The 23,548-nt window shown below is 38.6% G+C and overlaps 1 protein-coding gene across 1 annotated transcript; it reads left to right on the forward strand.

The window, feature by feature from the left end:
- Positions 1-649: 649 nt before the first annotated feature.
- Positions 650-19,371, forward strand: DMRT3 (doublesex and mab-3 related transcription factor 3). Its single transcript, XM_031943940.1, has 2 exons — positions 650-1,410; positions 17,705-19,371. Exons 1-2 carry the CDS (start codon positions 942-944, stop codon positions 18,667-18,669), a joined length of 1,434 nt encoding a protein of 477 aa, XP_031799800.1. The 5' UTR covers positions 650-941; the 3' UTR covers positions 18,670-19,371.
- The last annotated feature ends 4,177 nt before the right edge of the window (positions 19,372-23,548 follow it).

Genomic DNA, 23,548 nt, shown 5'->3' on the forward strand with positions numbered 1-23,548 from the left:
AAAAACATTGATTTTTTTTGAGATCAACTTTCCAGAATACCCTCCTCCCCTCAGCTTTCTTCCCCGCCCCTCCAACTCTACCATCCCCAAACTTCCAGAACAACTTTTCTCCTGCGGTTTAGAAAGGCCTCGATTGAGGAGAAGTCGGGTCGATCCAGCCTTCTCTCCATCCGGAGGGGGGGAGCTCTTTGGGTCTTAAGTGCCTAGGCACAGCAGGCGAGAGATCTCCGCCATCACAGCTATCTCAGAGGGATTGGGGGACTCAAGGAGGGAAAACGTTTTCTTACTCGCTTTCTCCTTCCTCCTCCTCCTCCTGCGCACTCCAGTGGCTATCGGGTTCGTGCCACCGCTAGCTGTAGCAGCAGCTGGCGAAAAGGAGGCGGGAGGAGGGAGAGAATTGGGAGCGCCCCCGTGAGTAGGTGACAGCGGAGGTGACAGTCTAGGGCTCTGAACGAAGGGAGGAGGAGGAGGAGGGGGTGACGGTGGGGAGTAGGAGAAGGAGACGGGGACCCCGGAGGTGGGGGTGGGAGGGAGAGAAAAGTGGGGGGAGGGGAGAAGGGGAGGCGCTCGGCCCCTAGGAAGCGCGGAGAAACGCTGCAGTCCGGCTCCAGACGTCAGCCAGAGCTCTCACCCTCTGCGAGCAGCGGCCGCGCTCCTCTCGTAGAGCGTGGGAGCAGGAGTGCCGGCTGCCGCAGGCCAGCAAAGACCCTTTGGGACGAGTCCTGTTCGTGGCCTGGTGGGCGAAGTAGGAGCGGCGGTGTTGTCAGCTAGGTGGACTAAGGAAAAGGCGAGAGCGAGCGAGCGAGCGTCCACTCGGGGCGCGGGGGGCGCAGCTGGGGTCCCGAGCCGCCTCTTAAGGCTCCTCTTGCCCCGTCTTACTCCAGCACCCCCTGCACCCCCCCGCCACTCCAGACTGCCAGCTCCCCTGGGAGCGTAGGGGCATGAACGGCTACGGCTCCCCATACTTGTACATGGGCGGCCCGGTATCACAGCCGCCCCGGGCGCCCTTGCAGCGCACACCCAAGTGCGCCCGTTGCCGCAACCACGGCGTGCTCTCCTGGCTCAAGGGCCACAAGCGCTACTGCCGCTTCAAGGACTGCACCTGCGAGAAGTGCATCCTCATCATCGAGCGGCAGCGGGTCATGGCGGCTCAGGTAGCGCTCCGCCGGCAACAGGCTAACGAGAGCCTGGAGAGCCTCATCCCGGACTCCCTGCGGGCCCTGCCGGGGCCCCCGCCCCCGCAACCCGGAGACAACGTCTCGGCCCCCCAGCAGCCGCAGCAGCCGCCGCCGCAGCCCCCGCCGCCGCCGCCGCCCCGTCCCGCGGAGCTCGCGGCAGCCACGGCCGCCCTGCGCTGGGCCTCCGAGCCGCAGCCCGCGTCAGGGCTGCAAGGGCAGCTCTCCAAGGCAGGTAAGCAGTGCGGGGTGAAGGGCGAAGTAGCAGACCCGGGATCCCAGGGGAAGGAAGTTAAAGGACGTAAAGGGTCAGTCTTCGGGTGCACTGGGCAGAGGCGGGGGTGGCGGCGGGGGCGTAGTTGATGCTGCTCCCGAACACCCAGGCGCACACCTCTTCTCTGGCAGTGGGACTTCTTCCTCTCGCAGCCCCCCCTTAGATCCTGTGTTGCTGAGCGAGGAAGAGAAAGTTTGAGATTCGGGAACTAGGGCCGGACTCTTGTCCACCTGGAGCCTGGACAAGAGGTGCTCCCTGTTCCTAAGTTCCAGCTAGAGCAGCCGCAAAGGTGTCCGGCTCCTTGAGAACCTTTTCCAGACTTAAATTAAAGAAGTGACTTTAAAATAAAGACAAATGGCGATACATCGAACCCCACCACTTACAAGGTATAACTCCAGCGGCCTTTTACCTTTAGAGAAAGTCTCCGTTTTAAGATGCTGGGACAAATGGGAAGAGGCCACCTTAGGGCCAGTACTGTTAGTTAGATGAATGAAGTCAAGGTCACGAAAGAAGTGCTTGGGGCTCTTGAGGAAACCTCAAGCAAACTCAGCCTCTTCCCTTGCGGGGTTCTGGAATTATTGGAAGACGTGAAGCGATGCCATTAGGGACCAGGTAAAGCTCTCTCCGTGTGGTGGGGAGCAGAAGTGTACGGTGAGAAAGATAGGGATATGGAGAGCGAGAAGGAATTTCGGCGGGTGAGGGGGAGTAGTCACTTGCAAAAAGTGCGAGGGTCTCTTCTATAATGCTCTCTAGACATCTCTAATCTCTTGAGGTCTTTAAAGGAGGAGGTTTTTTTGTTTTGTTTTGTTTTGTTTTTACAAATTAAACTGAGCAAAGAAATTTACTGTAGCTCAGTAGATTCGTGGTCCTGACAAATAGCCCGGGGGCTGCAAAAGTAGAGGGAATGGAGAGAAAGGAGAGGAAGTAGATAGAACAAATCCTTGTGATGGCTTCTTTCTTTCCTCCCTTTCACCTACTTCTTCCTCACTTCCAGAAAGTGAGAGGTGATGCCGTGGTTGACTACTGCGAAGTCCACTTTTGGCACATCCCTGGTTCCTCATACAGTAGCCCTGCTCATGTCTCTCCAAATACTTCTCAGAGCTTCTGTTTCTTCGCAGAGATAAGGATGGGAATCTATAAACTCTTTTGATTTGTTTATATTTCTGCTACTGACTAATTCTGAGTTTGTACATATTTGTCTTCCCTCCATTGGGACAAAATACCGAACAAGGGAAAAGAAAGGATTTATTCCAGGAACTGGTGTGCCTTAAGGAAACAAAAGATTCAGAGATCCCTATGGGTTGTACTGGGATTGGGGAGGAAAAATCATAAGGCCTTCTAAACATCTAGGCAGAGGTGTGGCTATGCCCCTCTAAAGAACTTAGTGCTTTCTTGTTGCCTCCTACCCCCCCTAAATAACTAAAACACCATTACACAACAGGATGATACAGGCCTTGAAGAGGCTGTTTCAAAACAGTGGAAGCCGTTCCTGAGTTGGGTAGATACTGAGCAGGTGTTAAAGGTCAAGTTCTACTTCATTACACAGCAAAGAACCATTCAGACTTAAAGTCACATTGTTTAAGGGACTTGGACCAATCATTTTAAGAACAAAGAAGTGGGGAAATTCATCAGAATTTTCCAAAAGTATTCAGTACTGCACAGTATCCTAGCATTTCAACCAAATTAATAACCTGAATTTAATTCTGTGTATAGATAATATTTATTTTATTTTTTCAGTCAAAAACGGGTTACCACTGGTTTAAAGAAGCAGGAAAATTTGAATGGCTCAGGCTCCAGAAATTACATTTGAGCGATAACTTTCCTTTTCATGGTTCCCTAGCTCAGTAACCCTCAGGCCAGAGCAACAATCCACCTTTCAGGGATTAATGTTTATCTGCCTTTTGAATTCAGCCAGGACCGTGTGAGGTGCCTGAGACCTATCTTTCCTAAGGGAGAGCAGATTCTAAGGCTCGACAACCCCCAGCCAACCTGTCTGATTCTCTTCCTTATAAAGGGATTTCGAGTGTTCAATTTAAATATAGATAGTTTATTTAGTCTTAACAACTTTTATTTTTAACAGAGGAAGAAATAGAGGCCCAAGAAAGAGGCATGAACTGCCTCGGGATGGGGAGGAGGTAGTTTGTGGCCAAGGTTGGATTTAAATCTGGTTTGCTAATTCACATTGACTCAATTTAAATTTGGAGAGAAGGACAATTTTCGAACAAAAAGATGAAATTAAATTTCGTTTAGAAGGCAGATACTTCTAAGTGTCTCACCTTCTTACAAAATTGAAAAGCAACAATCAGGAAAGAAAACTTACAGTAACATTTTATGGGACTCAGTCTAAATGATTCTAAGATGAGTATCAGTCTAAATAAATCAAAGCCAGACTTGGTTTCTTCATCCCCCCAAACCACTTCCTCCATGAGAAATATCTTACTTCAAGCCAGAAGAGGTAGATCTGAGAAATTTAAATAATTAGTATGTTCATTACACAGCTTGATAATTATAAAAATTATCATTTTTTTTTTTATCAATAAATCAAAGCCAGACTTAGGTCTCTCATCCCCTTCCTCCCAGACTAACAAAGTTAACCCAAGAAGTAACGTTCAAAACTATGGAGTAGAGAGTAGCTACAATAAGTGTAAACATAACCATTTCCCTGGAAAGAAGGACTGTGAAATAGGAAGAATTGTTTGAACAGTTCTTCCAAATGACAAGAACGAGTTGGTTTCCATCTAAATCCTCACACTATTGCATTTATATTTTCACCTCTTTGGTTGTAGTCCCTTGATTCGCTGCCCCTGCTAAGTTCTGAAAAACTGGGGAGCACAGAGAGAGCTTTCCTTCTATGGTTATTAGAATATACATACACAAAGTCACACTGAGGCATGTCAGAGAGAAATGCCAGGATAAAAATATTTGTTGCAATATTTATCAAAGAAATGCAATATGCACATACAACTACGTATGCACATAGTAGTATGTGATAGAACGTACAACATATATAGTGCATGTGTACTAGACCTGTTTATTCTAAAGGAGGCCATATCTGCTATATCCTTATGTGATCTGTGTCCATTATATGCTTATATATTCACATATATATGAACTAGATCTACAGCTGTGCTGTACATACATGCAGTGTATTCATATCATTCATGGGCATATCATAGCGAAGTAATGTATATAGTTACATGCTAGGTTTTCCACGAACAAATATACAGGATATCACATGCTGTAGATCATGTAAATTTCTCCTGCTACTTTCTTCCTTTCCAGCTCCCAGAGTCAAAGACCCAGTTGTCCTTTTTGCAGGGCAAAGGATCCCTAGAAAGAGCGCTCAGCTGTGGGGAGGAAGCATTTTTTTCCCACTATCGGATACAAATGCAAGTGAACAAACACACTGAGGCTCTCCTCCTCCCTATCCCCATTTGTTGAGAAAGATGCAAGGCTGTTAAAAAACTACATTTGCAGGGCGCTAGAGGAGAAAATTCTTCCAGTAAACGACTGTATTCCCTCTGTGCCAAATCCATTTCTGTAGCCAAAAGACACTTTTCCCCCTTAATTCTATCTCCAAGATTACTCAGAGGCAATGCTACTTTTAATTCAACCAGTTTAGTACTTTGAGTACTCCTCTCACTGTGATTTATTTTTCAATTCAATTCAACAAGCATTTTTCAAAGGTTTGTTATTTTCAAAGCTTTATACTTAGTGCTGACTAGATAGGTAAATGGATAATTTTAATATTCTCATCAGGATCCAGATATAGGTATCCTTTTTGCTTTTCATTTTCCCCACAGGACCATTTTCTACTTTTCCTCTAGATTTGAGAGACAATAAACATATAGTGAAAAATATCTTGGGCTGGAAGTTGGGGATCTGGGTTCTGGATCTGCCAGTTGTTCCACCTTGTGTAAGTCTCTTCCTAGGGTTTCATTTTTTATTAGCAAAAATTAAGATTTGAATTAAAATCTTTAAAGTCTTTTTGCCACTCTAATGTTGAATGATGCTACTATTTGTTATTTTTTAATTATTATATTTTGATAGAGTTAAAGATTAATGAGCTTAGGATAAAAAGTTGTTTGATTTACTTAATTTCTTGACCTTTAACATTTCCTTCCCTTCTCATCCTCAAATAAAATATAATAATTTTTTTGAATTACAAAAAGAAAAAAGCTTTTCACAGAACTCTTGAAAATAAGTTGTTAGTGTATCTGAAGGAACAAACTGAACCAGCTAAGCCAGCCTTTCAAGATTTGGTATCAGGAGACAAGCAAAGATAAGGGTCAGAGTTGGTTGAAGTAAGATGCTGAGGTTACACATTCCTCTGTGTCACCCCCATTATCCTATCTGAATTAATCAGCTCCTACCTCCTTTCTCTAGGAGGAAAGGAAGAATTCTAGAGTGGGGAAGATGGGGAGATTATTTAAATTCCCTTTTAACATGTACCATTTTATACAGGAAGCAAGAGGGTCACAGTAGGAGGAGGAGGAGGAAAAGGAAAAGGAGAAGGAGGAAGAGGAGAAGGGGGGAGAGAGAGAGAGAGAGAGAGAGAGAGAGAGAGAGAGAGAGAGAGAGAGAACATAGAACATTTGGGAAATATTCCAAATTCCTCAAAAATATCAAGAAACATTTTTAAAATTGATTTGCTGCACAGTGGAATTTCTTCAAAAATTGGGTGAGGAAAGGTTTCTGTCTCAATGAAAAGGTTTATGAGAATGAGGAAAGGAGGGAATCAAATAACCCAGAATGGTCTTCTTTCTACTCTCTGTGCTTGATCTATACCTCAGAAATACAGAATCCCTTACCTCTCCCCCCCCCTTTTTTTTTGGCGGGAGGGAAGAGCTTTCTTAGTGTATGGTGTCTGCAGATTAAAATTATTGTGTTAATACTGATAGCTGAAACCAGCTGAAAGGTTAATTTAAAAGAACAGGAAAGGGGTAGGTGGGAGAGACAAATTGAATTTTTAAAAAATTAAGCTTTAAAAATATTTGGGAGTAAGAATGTACATGGTATATGTAGACTGCCCTTTACTATTGATATTACCATTCCTTTCAAAGCACTACCACTTAACCTGCTCAAGAGAAACCAGACATAAAACACAAACTATACATTTCTTTTTGGTTAACTCAAGAGAGAAGAAATACGCAGGTTTGTATCAGATATGCAATTGCATAGTTTTAGAAAATTTCCTGAAGCACTTGGGATTGTGATTTGCTTAAAGTGATAGAGCCAGTGTGTGTCAGAGGCAGAATGTGAACTTCCTGACTCAAAGGTTGAATCTGTAACCAACAAACCAGAATGATCCTGGCTAGATCTAGATCTTGTTGGATAAGAGATAGAATCTGTGATTCAATTGGAAATAGGGAACTTTGAGATCAGGAAACTTATCTACAATGCATACAGACACCTCTATAGTTTGAGAGAGTTGTGTGAGGCACCAAATTGTTAAAGGGGTCTAGAGTGATAGGGAATGGAATTTGGACCTAGGTCTTCACGTTTTACATACATATCTATATCTGTATTTTTCTATATTCCTATAAACACACATATTCACATATACACAGTTCTAGAATGTAAGCTTTTTAAAAGGCAAGGATTTTTCGTATTTTCTTCATATTCCCAGCCTCTACAGGTTGATAACCACTTTAGAAATGTTGTTAAATAATAACAATTATTATTAATTTCGTGTTTTTCTCATCACTACGGTAAGGTAAATATTGAAAATGTTGTTTTAGAACTTAAAGAAAAAGCAACTCTTGGAAATGTGACACTCACAAGCCGCTGGTTTGAAAACTAACACCCCCCCCCATCCCCACCCCCCAAAAAACCCAAACCCAAACAAAACAAAACAAAACCCAGGTCGGCTGAATCCAGGTCCGGGGCTTTGCTTTTCATACTATACTAAAGTAAGGAGAGCTTGCCTGATTCGGTGTTAGTTGGATGCTGTCTCTTCGGGAATCTTGATTCCTGCCGGGTCTGGCTATAGGAAGAAGGGGGAAAGCAGAATCTCTGCAGAGAACCTCTAGTTTTTGTTGTACAAAGATAGTGCCGCGGGTTCAGACCTGCCTTTTGCATCATTTGGAGTTAGAATAATCTTTTCCATCTATGGGAGTTGGAGGCAAGATCATTCAAAGCTAAAGCAATTTTGCCACTTTATAATGGCCCTTCTTTTCTCTCTGCATTTTTTGTTTCTTTTCCCAGATATCTGAGGTTCTCCATCTTTTTCAGTGTGTGTATGTATTTGTTGGGATAGGATGACAAGACATTGCATATATGGAGAAGTTGCACCCGTTTGTATGAAGACATATTCTTTCCCCGACTTCAACTCCGTTTCCCTACCTTTTAGGAATTTTCTTTCCTTCCTTCCTTCCTTCCTTCCTTCCTTCCTTCCTTCCTTCCTTCCTTCCTTCCTTCCTTCCTTCCTTCCTTCCTTCCTTCTTTCCTTCCTTCCTCTCTCTTTTTCTTTCTCTCTCTCTCTTTCTTTCTTTCTCTCTCTCTCTTTTATCACTTTAATTTCTAAGTATATCCCTCTCCTTCCTCTACAGTTATCTCTTAAAGCAAATTCTCTCCTGAATCTCTGTTGCTACACCATCGTGCTAAAATAAAGGGACTCATCTTGTAAACACAACTTCTCAGAAAACCCTAAGTGTGAGTCGCTCTTCACTCCACTGTTCTCTCTCCTTCCCCATCATTTTGGAATTAGAGGAAGATGGAGAGAGAATGGGGAGAAATACTGGCAAGGAATCTGTTCTCACACTTCGGAGATGAGGGGATGAGTTGGAGTAAGAATAAAAGCAAGTTTCCTGTGTCTTAGAAACTCTGGTATTACTCTTATCTGAGAAAGAGAAACAAATAAATCCCATTTCCCAGCCACAGCAGGCAGCTATAAATCTGGCGGATAGCAGTGCTATTGACTCACATACTCAACTTTTCTTTCCCCTGATAAATGAACTCCTCAGTTTAAAAGATTACAGTAATCACAGGAGGACAGTGTAAATCGAATCTGATAGCAATAACTTTCGGGGAAGGTCAGGCTCAAGTGAAATGTTACCAAGCAACAGGCATTTTGTTTGCAAAATACAATAAAAAAGCATTGATGAGAAATTCCTCCCTGCCAGCCAGTCAGCACTTTCTACTAACAGCTTTACAGGGGGAAAAGAAGTAAACTTTATAAATCACATTGCCTGGAGCACTTGCAGCCCCTTTCTGGAAATGTTGCACTTCTTCATAGATGGGGAGGAGGAAATTGTCCCAGAAGAAGCTGTCTTTGGTTCTCCCTCCCTCCTTCCTTCCTCCCTCCCTCCCTCCCTCCCTCTCTCCCTTCCTTCTTTCCTTCCTTCCTTCCTTCCTTCCTTCCTTCCTTCCTTCCTTCCTTCCTTCCTTTCTTCTTTCTTTTCTTTCCTTTATTGGCATTCCCCTGGGTTTCTTTCTTTCTTGCCCTCACAGAATCTCAGAATTGGAAAGAACTTCAAAAACCATTTTGCCCAATACATACTAGTCTGCTGACAAGTGATTATCCCACACTGATTATTGACTTATTCAGGCTGAGGTGTAGGTGTAGGGGGAGAGGGGGCACTAGCTGTCCTTTCTTCATTCCCTTTTATGTAGTTCTTTTAGTAAAAGCAATTAGGTGCATACATACAGTGTATGTATATATTTATGTATATTCACTTATGTTTAAGATTTGTAAAATGCTTTATAATATTAACTTATTTTATTCTCACAGCAACTTTAGGAGGTAGATGTAAATCCCCAATTTACAGGTGAGGAAACTGAGGCAAATTTGACTACGATTACACAGCCAATGTCAAATTGGATTTGAACTCGTCTTCTTGATTCTAGGTCCAACATTCTATTCATTGTGCCACTTAACTGCATTGTAAATTTTCCTCTTTCTAATCTTTACCTATGATTAATTACAATTTCTGTTCTATGGGCCAAGAAAAATGTCCAATCCTCTTTAAAATCTCCCCCTCTCCTTCCCTCCTGTTCCCCTCCTTTCTTCTTTCCCTTCCCCTTCCCCTTTCCCTTTCCCTTCTCCTTCCTCTTTCCTTTTCCCCTTCCCCTTTCTCTTTCCCTTCCCTTCTTCCATTTTCTTCCCTTCTCTTTCCATTTTTCACCTGTTGCCTCACATCAACTTACTCTGGGCCTTATTTTTTACTGAACAAGATTGACTATTCAATTAGAAGCTTTTTTTTTTTTTTTTTTCTTTTGAGGTGGTAGCAATGATAACATTGATGGCATTATTACCATTAAAATGGCTGTAGAATGTTTAAACAATTATCTCAATATCCCCTTAGTATATGTCACCTGAAATTTACTTGCAGGGGGGCAAAGCTTGACTACTGAATTAAGGACAACTCATCTTTTTTTTAAGTCAAAGAATGATAACAAATGCGGAACTATTTAGGAAGTGGAAGGGAAAAAAAGAGACAACCCTGATATTTTTCTGATGGTTAGATAGGTTCTTCAGTAGTTTCTCCTGCCCTCCCTTAATTCCTGCTTACTGAAAAATGTCTCTTTCTGACTAAAGGAAGAATTATTTTTCTTTCTTTCTTTCTTTTTATTCTTGGAATAAGGAGGAAAAAACACAACATACATTTCAAGGACAAAAAAATAGTTGTTGACTTTGGAGTGAAGGAACATACCTATATGTGCTTATATCTTTGTGTTTTTCTTTGAAACTTGAAAGGTAACATGTTTGTAGAGACATAATGGAATATAATACATAAAATACACTGTTTTATAGTAGAGAAATTCCTATTCGCATGTCTAACTGGAAAATTTATCATAAATGTGCTCTGGATTTTTTCAGAATGAACATTTTGAAACAATTATTTAAAAAATACTGGCAAGATTATTTTAAGTCTGAGGTTTAAAGCAGGAAGAATCCTCTGAAGAAAATCTGAATTTTACATATTGTAACTTGATGCAATAATTTGGTGTGAGTAGGATTTTTGTTGTCTTATTAGTCAAATAGCTGTGGAGATAGAAGCTGATTTGGGGCACAGTTGTCTATTTAGCTCTTTTGAAAAACTTTAAAAGATTAAGAACAAGGTACATAAAGTATTATCCTTAGTAAAAGTTTATCTTTAAAAGGAATATCTGTGTACTTTTTTCCTTTGGAAATCCATATCCATAATCAAGAGGTGAATGTATCATCATTTGGATAATGAAAAACATTTAGACTTTTAAAATGAAGGATTTAGCCAAAAATCTCCCATAATACAATAAGCATGTATGCAGTACAACAGTATACTTGAAGTGTTAACCCATCATGAACGAATGTCTTGGGTAGGAATCATTCTTAAGTGAGAAAATATAATTCTGTCCATATAGTTCCTAACATCAAGGCATTAACAGCTTTGGGATGTTATGGGTATTTCATATACATATGCTCATCTGGTAGAATTTATAGTTGTATCTCAAAATGTGAACTATCCCTTCAGTGTCCTTTCAACTTCCTATGTAATTCTCTTATTTCTTATATCTGAAGTGGGACCTGAACTCAGGTTTCTTGTAACTTAACTGGTTTAAATAAATACAGTGGATTTTAACTTGTCAAGTGTAGAGGGCTGAAACTCTTTATTTTATGCACTGAGGACCCTACAACTGAGCACTTAAGGCTAATTACCGATTGCACAATACTCTATAAGCATATACTTGGAAAATGGCTCTTCCCACTATCCTGTGGTGGCTCTATAATTGGTGTATACAGAGAATTGTAGGAGGGACTAGGGGGTGGAGTAAGATGAGCCAGGGTCATGCCAGACGAAGAAGGAAGGTTGCGGAGATTATGCTTCCATCCAATTCAATCCTACCTCTAAAGACCAAGAATAAAGACTAAGGACTTTTGCTTATCCTGACTCCAGGCTGATTCTAAGGTATCCAGGGTGCTAATGTGGTCATTGCAGTCAAGTACATCAAACTTAGTTGCAATTTCATAACTGTTGGCTGTGGTCTCAATTCTAGGCAGCTGTGTTGCAAATATTTGTCCTTAGTTACAAGGGAGACTAGATGAGAGAATGTGGATGGATTAATAACACAAACTCATCACCACTATTTGAAAAACACCTGAAAGGGTATGCTCCACTGAACACATCAGTAATGCCATCTCTCTGGACAAAGAATAACTTTTTTTTCCTTTTTCTTTTTCTTTTTTTTTTATATAGGTTTTTATTTACAAGTTATATGCATGGGTAATTTTACAGCATTAACAATTGCCAAACTTTTTGTTCCAATTTTTCCCCTCCTTCCCCCCATACCTTCCCCCAGATGGCAGGTTGACCAATACATGTTAAATATTGTTAAAATATATATTAAATACAATATAAGTATACATGCCCAAACAGTTATTTTGCTGTACAAAAAGAATTGGACTTTTAAATAGTGTACAATTAGCCTGTGAAGGAAATCAAAAATGCAGGCGGACAAAAATAGAGGGATTGGGAATTCTATGTAGTGGTTCATAGTCATCTCCCCGAGTTCTTTCACTGGGTGTAGCTGGTTCAATTCATTACTGCTCAAAGAATAACTTTTAAATGCTTTTAAAGCAGCTTGATATATTTGTGTATAGAAATGCCTATTCCCCTGTTTACTAACTTGCAGAACTCAGAGAACATGTGTGGGGCAAAGATGAAAATGCTTTTAACTTGCCAATGTTTCTCATCCTTTTCTTTTTCTTTTCTCTTCTTTTCTTTAATAATATTTTATTTTACATAAATTACATTTTTTAATATTTTTTGGTTTTAAGTTGCAAATTCTTTTTTTCCTTTCCTCCCTCCCACTCTCCCTCTTTCTTTTTCCCTTTAAGAATTGTTCCATTTTCTTGGAAGGTAGATACATACATAGTAATATTCAGGTGATGTTTCAAAAAGAATTCTAATAAAATACAACTATCTACTTTTTACTTGAATGATATTATCTAAATATAACTTCTTTCTTTTGGTGTGTAGGGATGGAGTAAGGAGGTAAGAGAAAATATTGTTGATATTTTCCATAGAAAGGAATGAATTTGTAGGTGAATTTTTCTTAAACTTTCTTTTCACATGAGAAATTTGCATAAGGGAAAATTTTTTTCTAAGGGATTCTTAAAAAACTAGCTGAATGTTAATATTTTTTATTGTTCTTATACTTTTCTTAGAAAAACTAGTCTTTGCTTCTCTCTGTGGGAAGAATAATCTCTGACTCCTTTAAATTCTTCTAACATTTAGGATGTATAGAGCTGATACTTAGAATCATGGATTCAGAGTTGGGACTTTGATGGCCATCTCTGAATTGTTAATTTTATATAAGAGGATATTGAAGAATAAATGGGTTGAATGACTCATCCCAGGGTCATAGAGAGCAGAGACAAATCCTAGATTTAGACTTGGGGCCTCCAGCCTTCAGAGTCAGCTTCAACTTCAGATCCCCAAATTCTAATGAGTAGAGGCCAAATCTGATAGGAGGATAGGTATAAACCTTATATAGTACCTAATTTGTGCCAAGTATTCAGCTAAGTACTTTACAAATATTATTTCATTTGCTCCTCACAGCAGCTGTTATAGTGAAAATGCTGTTTAAAATCCTCATTTTACAGTTGAGTAAAAAGAGACAAACATACTTGCCTAGAGTCACACAACTAGTAAGTGTCTCATAGAAGATTTGAACTCAGTTCTTCCTGACAACAGGTCTCTCATTCTATCCACTTTATCTATCTTCCACTTAGATACCTCAGTTTTATTTCTGTTATCTGGGCTCTCCTGCATTAAGTATGTCAGCACTTGAGTGTATAGCTTTTTCATTGTTTGTGGAGAGTTATGAATCCTAAAAATGGAAATTATACAGGGATAATTAAAATGCAAATGGAGATTTTTTTTTCTTTTTGAAACAAGAACACCAAATTCAGTTACTACATTGGCTGTTAATAGGGGCACCAACTTATGCTGGTCCTCCCTGATCCTTACATGGAGGGGCAAATGTGAGGCCTTTTTAACAATTTATTTTGCACACTGAATACACCAAAGCTACTCTGGAAATAAAAAATCCTAGATCAGTTTGTGGTTGGCAGCTAATGAAGATCACCATTACAATTTTGACTTTTGAATATCTAATAATTTTTTTCCTGAAATTTGTTTTGAGATGAACATATGCATTGGATTTTTATTATGAAGGCATGTTGTGGTAGACTAGGAACATAGAATCAGTGTCAGAACTAGAAGGAAATTATAAGTCAGGGTATTCATATATTCATAGGCAATATATCACCTTCCATTATATTTTATAAGGAACTGGCAGATTTAAAAATAATTCTTAGGTAAGTCCTATACTAGATGACTATTAATAGTTAGGGGATCATAAAATCATAGATTTTAGAGTTAGAAGAAATGTCAAAAATCAAATCCATCAAATCCAGTCCCTTCATTTTACAGAATTTTAAGAAACTGAAACCTAGAGACATTAAATCATTTGGTCACACTATCCACAAACATCTGAGGCAGGATTTAAGCCCAGATAATTAGTAAAAATGAGCATAAAGTAAGTGAACTTATAAAAGGAAGTGCTTTATTAAAGTTTCATTGTACAAATATTTATAATTTCATTTATTTGTTTATAGAGATTTATATTTATATCATAAAAAGGCGACACGCCAGAGTGGATAAAGAGGATTGGCCTTGGTTTTTGATGACATGTAATCATAGCCACATTCATAGTTAACTCTATGTTTTGCGGGGTAGAAGGGTTACTGGACATGGGATCTAACTGGAATAAGGAACTCCTAGTGTGGAAATACCTTCTATTAATTCAGATAAGCAACTATTTTACAATTTATAATTTTAGAAAATTGAATTGGGACACCAAGACATTAAGGAACCCACAATCTATATGTATCAGAGGCTTGAACTAAGGTCTTCTAGCTCTAAGCCAACTCTATCCAATATGTCATGTTGCCTTTAAATAGACTTTAATATTTTTTTTGTATTGATGATTTTTAAAAATAAAATAACATAAAAGTAGTAATAGTATGTATGTTATTATAAACAATCTAATCGTAGCTTCTTATTTCTAATAGTTTGCCTAAAGTAGATCATGCCTTTTTTCTTTGGAATTATTTGTTAGTATTAATTGGCCAATATTTTAATGTACTGCAACTGATTTACTTCTGATGAGGGTTTCTTTATATGTGGAGTCAATAATGACTTGATGAGAATCTTACGTTCACAGATTCAAATCTGAAAGGGATTTAATAGTATTCCATCATTTTATAGGTGAAAAAACTTAGTCCTTGAGAAGTTAAGTAACTAGCACAATGTCATATAGTAGTTAAGAAACAAGGCTAGGATTCAAATTCAGGTCCTCCACTCTTTCTGTTACACTTTTCAGCACTAATTGAAAAATGCCTTTGCATTTTCCACAAATTCTGTTGACAGAACAATTTACAAAGTCATCTTAGGTTCAAATCAGATATTTTTTGCAAAGGACTATTCAAGCTTTAAATTTTTCTGTGTTCTTTGGTGGTTTCAATCTTGTCTGACTTTTCATGATCTCCCATTGGGTTTTTTTTTGGGCAAAGATACTTGGAATGGTTTGCCATTTCCTTCTCCAGTTCATTTTACAGAAGAGAAAACTGAGGCAAATAGGGTGAAGTGATTTGTCCAGGGTCACATAGGTAGTAAATGTGGGAGACTGGATTTGAACTCATGAAGATGAACTTCCCAGTGCTTTAAACACTGGACTGTTTAGCTGCCCAAATCTTTCTGTAGATGTCAGCTATTATTATTCTTATAGCATTAGGTTTAAAACAATCTTAATAGCATAGTAGCTTATTCAGGACCATTTCTATCCAAACGTCATTGAAAAAGGTCAGAACAAAATAGTTTTATTACCACTACAACTGCTACTATTATTATTATTGTCAGTATTGCGAGCACCTGTTATGTATGTCCTGTGAGTTCTTTCTCTTTTGTAGATTAAAATCTGCCTATAATTTAGAATTTGAGAGCATTGTTTGAAACTTAGAGAAATTACTTGCTTTTGATCACACAGCTAGTTGGTGTGAGATGAGGAGTTTGAACTGAGGTCTTCCTAACTCCAAATCTGGCAATCAATCCATTATATCTATATTATGCCTAATAACAAAAGCTTTCATTTATAGAATGATGTAGTTTTAAATTTTTCCTAACTTCATTTTCAATTTTTAAAAAGTCAATTAACAAGCTTGCTCTCTCTCTCTCTCTCTCTCTCTCTCTCTCTTTCTCTTTCTTTCTCTTTCCTGTCATTGAACTGTAATAACCAAAGGAGGAAGAAACTTGGCCTAACAAATATACTTAGACAAACAAAAGTTTCCCATATCAGTCATGACCCAAAATATGTGTCTCATTTTCACATTTTAAGTCCATTGCCATTCTGTCAGGAGAAGGATTGTCTCCTTTTGCTTCAGTCATTTGGAATCTGGATTTTTCAGTATAATAATCAGAATTTTCAAGTCTTTCAGAGTTGTTTTCTTTATGATGTCTTTACATAAAGTCTTTTAATTTCTTTATAATGTCTATTTTACATCACTTTTTGAGGTCTCTGTTCCCTCTACAACTGTCCATTTTATTATTTTTTTTAGCACAATAATATTCCATTACATTTCCATGCCATAATTTGTTTAACTCTTCCCTAATAGGTAGACGTCCTGTTAATTTTTAGTTTTGCTACCATCGTAAGATCTGCTTTAAATAATTTTGTATATCTAAGTCCTTTTCCTATTTATTTAATCTTTTTGAGGTGGCATTGCTAGATCAAAGTATTTGCATAGCTTAATGACTTTGGGGGCATAATTTCAAATTACTTTGCAGAATTGCTGGAGCAATTAACAGTTCTGCCAACAGTGCATTAGTGTGCCTGTTTTTCCACAGTCCCTCTATCATTTGTCATTTTCACCATTCTGAGGTGGAATCTAGAGTTGCTTTAATTTGCATATCTAGAATTATCAGTGTTTTGAAATGTTTTTTATATGGTTTCAACTTTTTTTTTTTTAATTAAGAAACCAATTGATCCTCTTCCTTCCCTCTCCCTTAAAACCTAAAAACGTTTTCAGTATACTTGAGACCTCCTTTTATAGGATCTTCTGCATCTCCCTTTATAGTGTTATATTAGCTAATATATTACATTTTAAGACCTAAAGAAGTATTCTTCCAACTAGTACTTATGATAACTTGACTTAGATTTAATAACATCACATTTTTTTTTCTGGTTAAAAGCACTTGTTTATTTGTTGCAGTATCAATTTGTGGCAACATGTTTTGCTGAGCCACTATACAGACAAAGATCAAATTCATTGGAAAAACAGAACTTCATAGCAAGTGACCACTTTCACAGGGAAGTCATTGATACATAATCTATTGGAACACTATTGGAGAAAAAACATTCTCTTTCTATAGAACTGTAAAATTTACAAAAATTTCCTTCACAACAACCTCATGGGGATGGACTGTTTAAGTATTATTATCCCTATTTTGCAGATGAGGAAACTGTGAAAGCACTACCTTGGAGTTTCAGAACCTAAGGTCACATTGCACCTCCATCTCTTACTGTCTTGTGAAACTCACTTCTCTATGTCTCAGTTTTTTCATTCGTTAAACAGGACTTCTAAGGTTCTAGTTCTAGATGTGTGTGCTAGTTATGCTCTATATGATACTATGTACTTGGCTCACCTAGGGTTACTAATAAGTGGCCAACACTTGGTAAGTGGCAGCACTTTGATTTGACATCCTAATTCTTCTGATTCCAAGACCAGAGTTCTCACTGGCACACCACAGCTGCCTTAAAAAAATCTGATTTTTAATGAATTCTCTCTGGGTATGGTGATAGTAAGCTGGCCAATTATATATTACAGGGGAAACTGTCTGCATGGATTAAATTACTGGTTATGTGGACCAATCTCTTCAAGGGTATATCAAGTAACTATTCTATTCAGAAAGGGAAGACTTCTGAGAATAGAAAATATTCCTCATGCTTATCACGGAGAGAGGGCATCCTGAATTTTGGATCTCTGGTTGGGGGTATCTAACTATCTGTTGTCACTTTTGGTCAAATTTTTATTTTATTCTATTAGTGTTTAGATATCCCATCTAGTTGTATTTACCTCTCTAACAAAAAGAGGGAAAGGTTATTCTAGCCATAAAAAAATCCCAAACCAAAACATTTTGCATCTAGGACATTTCTTACTCTTTTTAGCATCATCAGGAAAAGATTAACCCAGTTGTTCTCTGCTTTTCAGACATGACTGAAGAGAACCTGGGAGACAGCAGTGCAACTGACAATACAGAGGTCTACAGTGACAAAGACACAGATCATAGGAGTTCCCCAGATGTTGTAAAAAGTAAAAATTGCTTCACCCCAGAGAGCCCAGAAATTGTGTCAGTAGATGAAAGTGGCTATGCCATTCAGAAAAATGGCAGCACCACTGAGAGCCGGCCTGATAGTCCGAAGTATCATTCTGAGCAAAATCATCTCCTGATTGAAGGCCCATCAGGAACTGTTTCTCTGCCTTTTAGCCTGAAAGCCAACAGGCCACCCTTGGAAGTGTTAAAAAAAATATTCCCCAACCAGAAGCCAACAGTGCTTGAGCTGATCTTGAAGGGCTGCGGGGGCGACCTAGTGAGTGCTGTAGAGGTCCTCTTATCCAGCAGGTCATCAGTCACTGGAGGGGACCGAACTTCTGCTGAATCAGAAAGTCTTGTCTTGCCTTCCAATGGGCACATTTTTGAGCACACGTTGAGTTCCTACCCCATCTCATCTTCGAAGTGGTCTGTGGGGTCTGCCTTTAGAGTTCCCGACACACTGAGATTTTCCACTGATTCTAGCAATGTAGTACCCAATCCTTTGGCGGTTCCCCTGCAGCACCCCTTTCCCCAACCACCCCGGTATCCCTTGATGCTGAGGAATACTTTGGCAAGAAATCAGTCCAGCCCTTTTCTGCCCAATGATGTCACCTTGTGGAACACCATGACTCTGCAGCAACAATACCAGCTGAGATCTCAGTACGTCAGTCCTTTCTCCAGTAACTCTACCAGTGTCTTCCGGAGTTCTCCTGTCCTCCCCACTCGCTCACCTGAAGATCCTCGGATCTCAATCCCTGATGATGGATGTCCGATTGTATCAAAGCAACCTATTTACACAGAAGATGACTATGATGAAAGGTCTGATTCCTCAGACTCTAGAATACTCAATACATCCTCTTAAAGTGGTGCCTGACAGGTGATTAACTAAATGGTATTTACTGTGTGTTTGAACACTTGGGTGCCATGAAGAGGGAAACATACTGTCCAAGGCTCCTTTAATTATGTGACTTTGCTTGATACTATACCTTAGCAATAAAAAACATAATTTATTTAATTTCTTGCACTTCACTGGAAAATGCCAAAAAGCTATATATTCTGTGGCTTTAGTGCTAACGTTGATTGTAAATGAGATTCTAATGCTAAGTAAGAATAGGCATGGGAAAGCTGGGACTGTGGAAGTATTTAGAGTGGGATGAAAAGTCTCTTTCCCCTTAACTCAGACAACCTGGAATGTTAAATTAAATAATATACTTGAATGCAATTTTTTAAGAGAGGATTCCTCAGGATGTAAGGCACGGGAAGGAATTGGGTCAGTTACAAATGGACTTTAACAGGAATATTATATTCTTATGCTGAAAATCATTCTTGCTTTTAAGAGACACTGCACTTGAGAATAGAGTTAACTGCTTACGTGCTAATTTAAGCTTTGGACACTTTTTAGAGACAATTACTATTCTTTTCACATGGCTAGATTGAAACATGTAATGTCGATGTAAAACCAATTAAAGCTGTGGATTGCATGAAATGTATTGTGAAATGAACACAAGATTAAGCATTGTCAGGTTAATGTAGCATGCTAAGGACTCTAGAAAAAAAATAAACTAAGGAGATCATCTTGGTTTATGTCATTTATACCTGTGGGAAGTACATCTCTAAAGAGATGAACTTGGTTTAAAAGGGCATGCTAGGCCACTAGCAATGTAGGGAAGACAATGAATGCTAGTTTGAATTAAATGAGATATTGCCTGGAAATTATGAGGAACAGAGTTGAGGGCTATACTAAAAAACAGGGAATTGGCCTTCTTTCTTCTCTCTCTCTCTCTCTCTCTCTCTCTCTCTCTCTCTCTCTCTCTCCCTCCCTCCCTTTCTTCCTCCTTCTCTCCCTCTCTCCTTCCCTCCTCCTTAACTTTCTCTTTATCTCTGTCCTCCTTTCCCTTTCCTCCATCCCTTCTTTCTCCCTCCTCCCACCTTCCTTCCTTCCTTCCTCCCTCCCTTCTCTCCCATCAAAAAGTACAAGAGTCTCCCAAGTACAAAGTGTATACACATGATTTCCCCTACCACAACAAGCACTTAACAAATGCTTGTTGACTGACTGCCTTTGTTAAAGGTATCCCTTACAAATCATGCAACTCAAGCTTTACCAAGTGAGTTTGTCCATAAGTCAAGCTTATAGACCAACCAAATAAGACATAGAGTCACAGAAAGTTGAGTTCCAAAAAACTCAGATCATTAGTCCAGGAGTTCTTCACCTTTTTGTGGATGATGGACCTGTTTTGCAGTCTGATGAAGCCTGTGGACCACTTTTCAGAATACCATTTTTAAGTACACAAAATAAAATGTATTGAGCTACAAAGGAATTACATAAAATTATATTGAAATACAGTTATCAAAATATTTTAAAAAGTTCATACAACCTGGGGTTAAGAATCCCTGATCTAGCCCAACCTCCTCATTTTATGGATGATTAAGCTAAGGTCCAGAGAAAGAGATTCCCAACGTCACAGATAGTAAGTTTTCAAACTTAGAGTTTCTGATTATATGTCTAATGTCTTTTTGCTACATCATGATATTGTTTGGAGCTATTGGTATTTGGTAGGCCTATATGGACATGAGATGGGGCCAGAACCTCAGTTTCAAGAATATGAAAGTTTATCACACTGAAAAATTGTGTGTGTGTGTGTGTGTGTGTGTGTGTATGTGTGTGTGTGTGTAAGATCCCCACTATGTTGAATAATAAGTGCCCCATGGTGAACTTCCAGGAGGATTGGATGGGAAGGCATAGATGGGTTATGATCTGCATCTTTGTAGGGAATACCTACATTGGTGAAATGTGTATGTGTGGCTGGCCAGATATTTTTAAAATGGAATTTTCAAGAAATTATGTTCAGCGAAGTCTATACTGTTTATTTATCTACTGTTTTCTTCTTTTAGAGTAGGGGTCTTAAAAACTTTTTTGAATTTTATGAACCCTTTTTGTGAGTTTAGTGAAGTCCATGGACCCTTCTTTGAATAGTATTTTTAAATAGTTGAACAAAATGCTAAATTTCAGTTAGAGATTAGTAGAGATAATCCTATCCAAATTCAAAGACCCCTGGAAACCCATCAACATAAAAGATGGCTCTGGAGGAGAAAGGCAAAATCCTACCTGAACCTGTTTCCATCTGCAAATAAGTATTCTTTTCCTCTTTCTCTAAAAAGAATATGGTAGAAGTATTGGTACTGTTGGAGGAATAGGCGTATACTGAGAAGCAGCATAGTGTAGTAGAATCAATGCCATCCTTGTTAGGAAATGGTAACAGATTCTGCATCCACCCATAAACAATTGATTGGAGATGGAGTAGAAGGCAGTTAGAGAAGAGAGATTCAAGAAGTATGGCTCTTTTTTATGTTGTATGCCTAATTCTAGTTATGAAAAATAAATATTTAGAAGAAAAAAGGGAATTCTTTTCTGTTGGGCTCCTTTGAAATAATAAATACAAGATTTTCCAATTGCTTGCTCTAATACTTTTAGTAAATTGCTCCATTTAACTAAGATACACATTTACTCCTGAAAGTTGAAAGGCAAATACTTTTCTTTATTCTGAGGATAATATTAGACTATCAGTTTTCAAGTTCACTTGACCCAGATCCTAATGACTAAAGATCCAGATATTTTGTACATCTAAATATCTCTGAATTTTAGATTTGTAAAACATTTCAAAAGCCATATAGTCCAAATTGTAAAACACTGTCAATAGATGAGGGAAATTTCCTATATCTCTGGCTAATTTCTGCATGCGCTTGCAAAATAAACATGTCAGAGATATACCTAAGTGAAAAGGGTATTAGTTTTCTGCATTAGACAACCGCACATTTTTTAACATAGTCATAGGGTTTGTGAACTTGTTTTTTAAATTGTTATAGTAATTTATTTCAATGTGATTGGTTTAGTTTGTTATCTTATGTATTTTAGTTTATTAAAAATAATATTCTGATGGGTCAATATATTTCACCAGACTGCTAAAAGAATCTACTACATCAAGAAGATTAAGAACCCCTGCTCTGAGACAAATTATAGTGGATTGAAAAACAATTAAGTTGTTGCATCTGGCTTCCTTTAAAAATTGATTTGGATCAACTCATGGTCAATCTGATTGACTGTCATTAAAGAAGACAAAAAACAACCAACACCACCATCATAACAAATCATCAGTTGGAGAAACAACGGATCAGTGGCTGCTTTCTATATGTGTTTAATCTCAATATTTAATCGATCAAAGGAAAACATTCCATTAAAAGTAATGAGATCCATACAAAAGAATAGAGATATTAGAATCCCAGTGCTTCCATGCTGGTAACTTTAACACTGCCTCAGATCCAGAGAAAGCAGCAGCTCTTTGTTTCTATCTTGCCTCTACATACCCTTGATCAGGTGAAGGTGCAGAAGGAAGATCCTGTGTAAATCCTTGCCTGTGTAAATTTCCAATTGATAATCTCCCTCCATAGAATCTTAGAATGTTAGACCTGAGAGATGCTTAGTTCAATCCCCTCATTTTACAGGTAAGGAAAATGAGCCTTAGAGAGGAGAAATAACTTCATATTGGCTGTCAGACTTGTTCATGGAAAATTTGGATGTGGATATTGCCTCGTGGTTTCAGCTCCAGTCTTCTTTAGATTTTCAGAATGAATACACATGGATCCTTAGTGTCACTTGTCTCTGAATGAGATTATTTCCCCCCTCTTTTTCTTCAAAATACAGTAAAAGCTTTGTTATTAATATTGAGAGGCAACATAATACAATACAGTGGAAAGAGTACCATAACTGAAATCAGAAGGCATGAATTCATGTCTCAGCTTGACTCCATACTAACTGTATATGATTATGGCCAAGTTTACTTAACCTTTTGAGCTTCATGTACTCCTATACTTATATAGATAACAATACAATATAGATAATAATATCCTAGCTGTTAGGAAAGTTTAATATAACTGTCTCCCTAGTAGTTTTCCCTCATTACCATTACCCTGCTTTTTCTCTTTAGACCTAAGATGATGAAGAGGCAGAGATTTTATAAGTCCTTCAAAGAAATGATTTAACTCCCTTTCCCAATCAGTAGAAAAGTAAATATCTCTTTAGCAATCTGTTTTGAACAGTTTAGCTATTTATGCTGATTACAAGATTGAACCATTTATTGGAGGGATATTGGAAAGGACAAAGACCAGATAACAGCCTCTACAATGCTACTTATATCCCTTCCTCATCTCCAAAACTCAATGCATACCTATTTCTTTAGGGTAAAATTTCCCTCTCTCCCACAGGGAGAGATGTGAAGTCTAATTATCCCTAATAGGCTTATGAGATTGTTGGGGCTGCCCATTGTTTCCTCCTTCTAAGGTTCCTAAGGACACCTGTGAAGAGTTTTTGTCTTATTTCTGAACCGTAAGAAAACTTCATACTTTATAAAATGAAAAAAGGGAGAATAAAGAAGAATAAGCTGGAGTGCATTCAGGAAAGAAGCGAAGACAAAGAAAGAGAAATAGGTATTGGAAAGAGTGCTGGATTTAGAGACTTATATTTGAGTCTCAGCTCTTAAACTTAACAGTTGTGTGAACTCAAGCTAGACACAAACTCTTGATGTCTCAATTTTCTTACCTGTTAAATGGAGATAAACACATTCATGCTATTTTTAAAATAGTATTTTGTTTTTCCAAATACATGCAAAGATAGTTTTCAACATTCACCTTTGCAAAACCTTGTGTTCTAAAATTTTCTCCCTCTCCTTTTCTTCTTGCCCCAAGAC

This window comes from Sarcophilus harrisii, chromosome 1 (assembly GCF_902635505.1).
Source record: "Sarcophilus harrisii chromosome 1, mSarHar1.11, whole genome shotgun sequence".
Classification (NCBI taxonomy): domain Eukaryota; kingdom Metazoa; phylum Chordata; class Mammalia; order Dasyuromorphia; family Dasyuridae; genus Sarcophilus; species Sarcophilus harrisii.

Bases quoted from the DNA above. Each gene is read 5' to 3' on its own strand.
- DMRT3 (XM_031943940.1), top strand. From the start codon at position 942: ATGAACGGCTACGGCTCCCCATACTTGTACATGGGCGGCCCGGTATCA. The intron at 1,411-17,704 runs GTAAGCAGTGCG...TCTGCTTTTCAG, and splicing joins AGGGCAGCTCTCCAAGGCAG to ACATGACTGAAGAGAACCTG.